Raw genomic sequence first — 8,322 nt, forward strand, 5'->3', positions numbered from 1 at the left:
ACAAATGATAGTTGATTCATAATTGTATTAAAATCATTCATATTCTCTGTCATGGAAGCACCTTCTTTCATCTTAAGATTAAATAATTTTTTCATAAGATGTACTTTATTATTCACAGAAGAGTTCTCATACATATCAGACAAGATCTTCATCAACCCTATTGTGGTTGTCTCCTTCACCACGTTACTTGCCACGTTCTTGTTCAGTGTCAACCAAATGACTCCTAATACTTCTCTATCAAGGAATGCCCAATCCTTATCTGACATCTTTTCAAATTTTGCTCCTAGGAAAGGTAGATGTAATTTTCTGCCATACAGATGATCTTCAATTTGCATATTCCAAAACGCGTAATCTGTTCCATCAAACTTGTTGATCCTAGGTGCAAATCCTCATTCTTCTCTAACCATCACTTTCTTCCTTGAACCTTGCTCTGATACCAATTGTTGGGGGGATTTAATTGAATACTAGCAAATCCAAAATCCTTGAAAGCAAAAAATAGTGCGAACAAAGGACCCAAAATAACCACACACACACAAACACAAGATTTATAGTGGGTCAATCTCCGTATGAGAGTTACGTCCACTTTGCCATTGTGAAATTTCACTATGAAGAAGAAATATTACAAGAATCTCTTAAGCCTCACAAATTGGCTCACTCACCAAATCCCTATTTCATGGCTCTCACTCTCTAATTGTGGCTTTGCCTTCTATTCAATTTGTGTTATCTAACTCTAGGAATTAACCCATTTTTATAGGTAATACATGGGACACACTTCCTAATAGGACTCAAATCTCATATCCTAATAGGAATTATATTTTAATTCCTAATACAATTATAATCATATTTCCAATTGTATTCCTAAAAGAAAACAATTCTACTTAAACACAAATTAGGAAAACCCATGCCTTAATCCAACTCTAATTTGGATTGAATTTGATTCCACAATCTCAACAAAACTTACTTAAAAAATTTAATATTTCTTTAAAGTCTATCAACATGCTCTTTTAAAATTGAGTAAATGATTTTTCTCACCCAAGGTTTGCCTTAACGACATTTTCTNCATGTCCTAATTCAACTCTAATTTGGATTGAATTTGACTTCGCAATCTCAACAATTTGGTTGAGTTTCTATTCCCAAAAGTACAGATAAATTATGGTAAGGCCAAAACAGAGGAAGAAAGAATGCCCTTTGTACATATAATCTTTACACTCTTGGTATAAATATGATTACTAAACAAAAACTATAATAATAACTCTTTTAATTTAAAATCCTTCTATGTCCACCCCTTTGGATATTAGCCAAATGTATGACTCTAATTTTCAAGAGTCGAGTTACGACTTCTTTTATGTTGATTCTCGTCTCCGGTGATTCTTCTGTACACTCCATGGCCAAACTCAAAATAGATGAGACGCATTGCTCTTTCTCAGAAAAATGTTCATCCTCCCTTCTTAGCAAATTCGTGTCGACAACTTCCATCACAGTTATACATAGTGATTCACTAACCCAACTCCTTAAGCTCATTTCTTCGATAAATATTTCATCTGTTGGCTTCTTCCTTGTAAATGTTTCCATTAGCATAATACCATAGCTGTAAACATCACCTTTTCTAGATACTTTTCCTTCTCTTCCGTACTCTGCAGGAGGAGTTAGATTCATTGTTAACCAAATCAACAATAATATTTTGACATGAATATGATAAATAATAGCAAATTATAAACTAGGAAAAACCTGGTGCCATGTAGCCAATTGTGGCAAGGGTTTGTGTTTGGGTCAAAGAGTCTTGCTCGCCTAAGAGTTTTGCAATTCCGAAATCACTCAAATGTCCAACCATATTTTCATCTATTAATACATTGTTGGGCTTCAAATCGCAATGAACTATAGGGGTCGAATAACCAAAGTGAAGATATTCCAAAGCCGATGCGACATCTATCATTATGTTCAACCTCTGCAAAATATCCAAAATGCAGTTGCTAGAGTATAAACACTTCTCTAGGCTCCCGTTGCGCATATACTCTAACACTATGGCTTTAAAATCTTTGTTCGAACAACAACTGATGATTTTGATGAGGTTTCGGTGACGTATACTACTTATTACTTCACATTCAGAATCAAAGCTCTTGAGTGCTCCTTCATGCTCCAGATGGAACACCTTTATTGCTACTTCTATCCCGTCTTGAAGTCTTCCTTTGTAAACCGAACCAAAACTCCCTTTGCCAAGCAGGTTTGTTTCACTAAACCCTTCAGTTGCTCGCACAAGTTCTTGGTAAGAAATTCTTCTCCATGTTGGTTGTAATGAGATATGATCGTCATCAGGTAGCTCTGTGCTTCTTTTTCCACGTCGTCTCAGTATTAATACCAAGGCAAGTGCAAGTACCATTGATGAAACACAGACTGGCAAAACAATGATAAGAATTTTCCTTGATTTTCTTTGAGTGATTCTTTTACATGGTGGGAGATGCAATAAGGTTGAACCACACAAAGCATAATTCCCCATAAATGATTCAGTTGAAAAATTCACGAAAGGTCCTCCTCTAGGAACTTCTCCTTGTAGCCGATTGAAAGATAAGTTTAGATATTTGAGAAACAACAGTGTCTCCAAAGACTTGGGAATTTCTCCGGAAATATCATTATTAGACAAATCGAAGAACTCCAAGCTTGTCAACTCACCAAATGATATAGGAATTGGACCTTGGAATCTATTATGGCTAAAGTTTAGAACTTGTAGCTCTTCTAGCCCTCCAATATTTACAATTGAGATATCACCTGACAAATGATTCCATGACAAATCTACATCATTCAACACTTTCAGATTACCAAATTCTAATGGAAGCGATCCGTTTAGAGAGTTTGATGACAAGTTTAAGTGCAGGATGTCTTTCAGGTTGCACAATTTTGAGGGAATAATGGAGGTTAATCCATTAGAGCCTAATGAGAGATCTCTTAGAGTAGTAAGAGTACCCAAGCATGGAGGAATGGATCCAGAAAGCTTATTACCGCCCAAGTACAAATCAACTAGATTATTCAAACGACAAAGATCATCCGGGATGAAGCCTTCTAGATTATTTCTTTCGAGATACAAACCTTGGAGTTTTTGCAATCGGCCAAGTGTAATGGGAATCGATCCAGTCAATTCATTCATTCCTAGACGTAGGACTGTCAAATTGTTCAAGTTACCGATATCTTCAGCAATGCTGCCCCTGATATTGCAATTATCGACTGAAAATGATTCCAAATTGAGGGAAAGATTACCAATGGAATTTGGAAGGATTCCATCAAGGGGATTTCCCGTCAATTGTAAGATCCTCAACTGTTTGCAATTTGTCAACGAGGAAAGAAAGTTCAAATCTGGAGTAGAAGATCTCAAGTGATTTTCCGATAGACTCAACACCTCCAGGCTTCTTAACGAATCACCTATTGTGTCCGGAATAAAGCCTGAGAATGAATTGGTCCCCATGTCGAGAAAAGTGAGCTTGGAAGCGTTGGTGATGGAAGTTATTCTCCCACTAAAATCATTTATACCCAAGTAAAGTCTCTCAAGATTTGGAAGTCCTAGGCCTGTGCCTGATGGAAGATTCCCAGAAAGGTTACTGTCCGTAAGTGCAAGTTCTATCAATGTTGAGATGTTAAAGATAGTAGCAGGGACAAGGCCTCCTAAGTTATTAAACTGAACTCCCAGAATTTGTAGATTAGGAAGATTTCCGATCTCGTATGGTATTCCGCCTGCAAACATTTAAGTATGCGTTATTGTGTATTTGCAGAAGCATATCAAATATCAAGATTAACAATATATGAAATAAATCACTAATCACATAAAAGACACCATATTTAACGTTATTCGACATAAAGCTTACATCCACATATGAGTGAAAAAATATTAATATTCCAAATTAGCAACTGTATCCCAATACCTAGTAGTACTCTCCGAAGAATAGGCAATTCAATATGATACCTACCAACACCCCAAACCAATAATATTCTTACATGTTGACAAACTTTGTAATGCCCTCACATAATTTTCTCTTCCATGACCTAAGGTCAACATTATAAGCTAATAGAGAGCTATAATTCTTTATGGGAAATATCTTCTTAATCCCAGTAGGAATTATATTCTTCGTCGTAGTATAGATAAATTACTAATTTTCTGATAGGTTTTTATAAAGAAATACAAACTCAAACTCACAAGGAAACTAAAGGACAAGCCAAAATTCTCAACATGCATAATTATTTTATTATTTTTCCATACTAGTTAAATACAAAATTATTGATGACATTATTGCTCATTAATTTTTAACTATTGGATAGAGGTTACAAGGTGCATACCAGTCAAGTTGTTTCGGCCAAAAGATAGAAGAGTGGCAGACGTCAAGTTCCCAATATCTCTTGGAATTCTTCCTTCAAATTGATTAAGTGACAAAGAAATTCGCTGCAGCTCTCTGCATTTCCACAGATTGTGGGGTATTGAACCATTAAGCAGGTTACCAGACAAGAAAATACCTTGGAGAGCAGGGAGAGTTTCGCACATATTCTCAGGGAGGTTACCCGTCAGGTTATTATATGTAAAATCCATTATGGTTAGGGAGGAAAGGTTGAAAATAGGTGATGGAATGGGTCCTATTAGACGATTAAGTGATAGTAGCAATATCTCCAGGTTCGGGAGATTACCAAGCTCCTGTGGAATTTCTCCTGTAAATTATCAACAAATGTAACCAGATTTTGTCATTAATCAACAAATACGTGACGACTTCTAAGATTTTGAAAGTCTTTTTATTTCTTCGTGGGTGTTAACAATCGTTTAGCTGATTGACAGGAAGTTTCAGTATAAAATTTTAGTATCATGCTTGCAATGGTAACAGTAAAAAAGAAAAAGAAGGATCAGAATGTAAAATCATATAAGTTTTACTTAAGGGTGCTTTTGGTTCAAAGAATGTTATATTACTGAGGAATGTTGTATTATTGGAAAGATAGATTAATAGGGAATCTTTAGAGAAATGTGTTTGGTGGGTTGGAATAAATTAGTGGGTATATTATAATAATATGTTGGGTTGGGATGATAAATGAGTGAGTATGTTATATAGATTATTAAATTGCCCTCATTTTTAAATAATAATATAATATTATTTTTATTATTATTTTTTAAATTACTTCTTTTAACCCCCCTATATTTGAAATTTTACTAAAACACCCCAACCATATGCAACTTTAATTTGTAGCAAAATCACCCCCACTCACCTCAAGCCACCGCTGGCAGCCAGCCACCACCATCGGAAGCCGTCGTAATGGTGCACAACCAATCGAATATGGCTAGTCGTACGTCAATAAGACCTAATCTGGCCATATCTCATTTCATGACCAAAAATGTGGCCGTGAAATGGCCACAGATCTGGTCATGAAACAACGACCATTTCACGACAAAAAATCTGGCCTTTTCATGGCCAGATCTATGGTGTTTCACGGCCACGTCTTTGGTAGTGAAACGGCCAGATCTGGTTATTTCCAACCATTAATCACAAATCCATGGTCGAAAACGTCCTTATCGGCACATGGCCAGCAAGATCCTGCCGATCTTGTGTCGATATGACAACTTTCGCCGGCCTCTAGCAGTGGTGGCTAGTGGCCGGGGGTGGTCTTGGGTGGTTGGGGGTGTTTTGTTAACTTTTAAACTTTTTTGTGGCGAGAGTATTTTAGTTAAATCCTCAAATGTAAGGGGTCTGGGTAATTGTTATTTGGTAGACATATGAGGTGTGTCCGAAATGATAAAAGATTAAGGGCAAAATATGGTCAAAATTAAGATTACCTCAGTAATCTTATAATAACACCTTTTGAGAAGGTAATCTGATTATCCCTAATATTACCAACAGTAAATACTATTTACAATAAAAGATTACGTAATATTTTATTATTTAACAACTAAACGAGAGAATCTTGAAAATTAAACAAAGATTATAAGATTAATCTTATATCATCCCGAACCAAACGCCATCTAAGCAAAATAATCAATTACTCATGCTCATCAATATCCCGGTCAAAGGCTAGGAAAAAAAAAAAAACTTGCCTAGGGTGCATTTACGTTAGTGTTTTTAGATTTGACCCTATTCGTTTACTTTTCCTATATTTTATATTAGGGAGAATGACAATTTCCCACCCAAGTTTTGGCGTAAATAATTTTCCCACCAAAAGGTTTGAAAAAAACAATTTCCCACCCATCGTTAAAATTCAGACATTAGTTTAAACGGCAAAAGGGCATTCTCATCAGTTTGTAAAATTACCCTAAATTAAACACATAACAATTACCTTCACCAACTTGGAATTATCCATTTAAACCTCTATCTTCAATTTCAATTTTTTATTTAATTTAAAAAAAAAATCTATGAAGAATAAAAACTGGCTGACCTACCATCGTCAACAGAATCTAGGTTCAGTCGCCAATGGCAAGTCTGCCCACACTGCCAGTGCCGTTGGATAGATCGACCAGCGATCTATCTAACGGTGTAAATGAGGATTCGTGAAGAATAAAAACTGGCAGGCGTGTACGTCAGGGCAATCGCACCGGCAAGATATGGGTTTAGTCACCGACGGCAAGTCCAACCACACTGTCGGTGCAGTTGGATAGATCGGCCATCGATCTATCCAACAGTGTAGTCGAAGAGTCCCCTGGTGAAGCCGTTTCGTCGAAAACGGAAGAAAAATATTGGCCAATCTTTTCCAGCATTTTCTGGTGAAACGACTCTGCCTACAGACTCACCGTTACCACCGTTGGGTAGATCATCCTACGATCTACCCAACAGTGGCGACGATTGTCGAAATCTCCTCTGGAAACAGCGTTGAAGAGTATTTCACAAAATAGTCTCTAGCGTTTTTCGGGGAATAGTCGTCACCAGTGGCTTCCTCGTTTGTGCTGTTGGATAGATCATCCAACAACCGTGGCCAGCGAGTCCACCGACAATTGTGGCTAGCCAGTCCATCATTAAAATTCAAACTAGGGGTGAAAAATACATTTAACAAAGTTTGAGTGAGAAAATTTTATTCAACCCTATTAAAAATTATAAAGTCAAATAGTAAAGAGTATTATAGCCTTTTCGTAGCTTTACCCCTGTCTAAGTAACATATCATAACGATGGGTGGGAAATTGTTTTTTTGGAAACCTTTGTTTGGGGGAGGGGAGAGGGAGAGAAGAACTTACGCCAAACCATGGGTGGGAACTGGTCAGTCTCCCTTTATATTATTTTATTTTGAACTTATGGACTTTAAGATAATTTCTGTTTCGTCCCTATTCCCGTTACATTATTTTAATATAAAATTGATAGGCTGCGTCATACCTTGGAGGCTGTTATAGCGAAGCATCAATTCTGTAAGTTCTGTTAAGTTCTCAAATTCTTTTGGTATGGCTCCTGGAAAATAATTAATTAAAATCAAATTAGAAAGATAAAATGATAAAACTGTCTAGGAGTCAGACCAGATTGTCTATTAATTAAGGAAGGTACCTGAAAGCTTATTGTAACTAAGATCAAGCTTTTCCAGTGAAGATATGTTGCCAAGAGAGGGTGGGATGGACCCAATGAAGTTGTTTCCTTTCAGAAGCAAGTGCTGAAGTTTATGGAAAGACCCAAACCATGACGGGATCTCAGTGTTGAAGTTATTGAAGTTGAAACTGATTGACTTCAATCGACGCAATTGAGCCAATTCATCAGGCAGAGAGCCATAGAAACTGTTATTTTGAATGGCTAGCGTCGTGAGGAAAGAAAGATTTCCCAGTTGAGGAGGAATGGTGCCTGTAAGACCTAAATAAGAAATATTCAAGGCTGTGACTCTATGGTGACGGACACCGCAAGAAACACCAATCCAGTTACAGATAGAGGCAGTTGAAGACCAATTTTGTGACAATAATTTGTACGGATCATTTGGATTTAAATGAGCTTTTAGAGAAAGAAGAGCAAGTTGATCAGTGGTAATATTTTTGGTAATTGCAGCCATAATAAAAGAGAACATGAAACAATAGACTAAGAAACCTATGACAATGAGATTACAACTATTTCTCTCCATGAGGGTTGATTTGCAGAGAACCGCAAAAAACTAGTGATAAGTATAAATGATGAATCAATTTGCTAGAATTTTCACGTGTCTCAACTCTCACGTCGTCTAGTTATTAGACTTTAACGATGTTTGTAAGTGGTTTGGAACTTGGCCGGCCACCCAAGGCATGAAATTTCCTACCTCTGACTTTCAGTAATCATCAGTCACCTCACCTCAATGTCATTGCAGATGGCCATAAATAATACTATTCTCATAATTGGACCTACCACAATAGAAATAAGGAAGAAAATG

General features: G+C 36.7%; 1 protein-coding gene across 1 annotated transcript; it reads right to left on the reverse strand.

The window, feature by feature from the left end:
- Positions 1-1,101: 1,101 nt before the first annotated feature.
- On the reverse strand, positions 1,102-8,095 carry LOC116119099 (putative receptor-like protein kinase At3g47110). The gene is made up of 5 exons (XM_031405051.1): positions 7,482-8,095; positions 7,317-7,388; positions 4,321-4,683; positions 1,729-3,720; positions 1,102-1,634 (listed from the first exon to the last, which is right to left on the reverse strand). Exons 1-5 carry the CDS (start codon positions 8,038-8,040, stop codon positions 1,258-1,260), a joined length of 3,363 nt encoding a protein of 1,120 aa, XP_031260911.1. The 5' UTR covers positions 8,041-8,095; the 3' UTR covers positions 1,102-1,257.
- Positions 8,096-8,322: the final 227 nt, after the last annotated feature.

The sequence above is a fragment of the Pistacia vera genome, unplaced genomic scaffold, assembly GCF_008641045.1.
Source record: "Pistacia vera cultivar Batoury unplaced genomic scaffold, PisVer_v2 Contig873, whole genome shotgun sequence".
Taxonomy (NCBI): domain Eukaryota; kingdom Viridiplantae; phylum Streptophyta; class Magnoliopsida; order Sapindales; family Anacardiaceae; genus Pistacia; species Pistacia vera.

Excerpts from the sequence above, each read along its gene's own strand:
- LOC116119099 (XM_031405051.1), bottom strand. The coding sequence starts at position 8,040 with ATGGAGAGAAATAGTTGTAATCTCATTGTCATAGGTTTCTTAGTCTAT. Across the intron at positions 4,684-7,316 it reads TCGCTATAACAGCCTCCAAG|GAGAAATTCCACAGGAGCTT; the intron begins GTATGACGCAGC and ends GATAATTTACAG. Across the intron at positions 1,635-1,728 it reads AATTGGCTACATGGCACCAG|AGTACGGAAGAGAAGGAAAA; the intron begins GTTTTTCCTAGT and ends CTCCTCCTGCAG.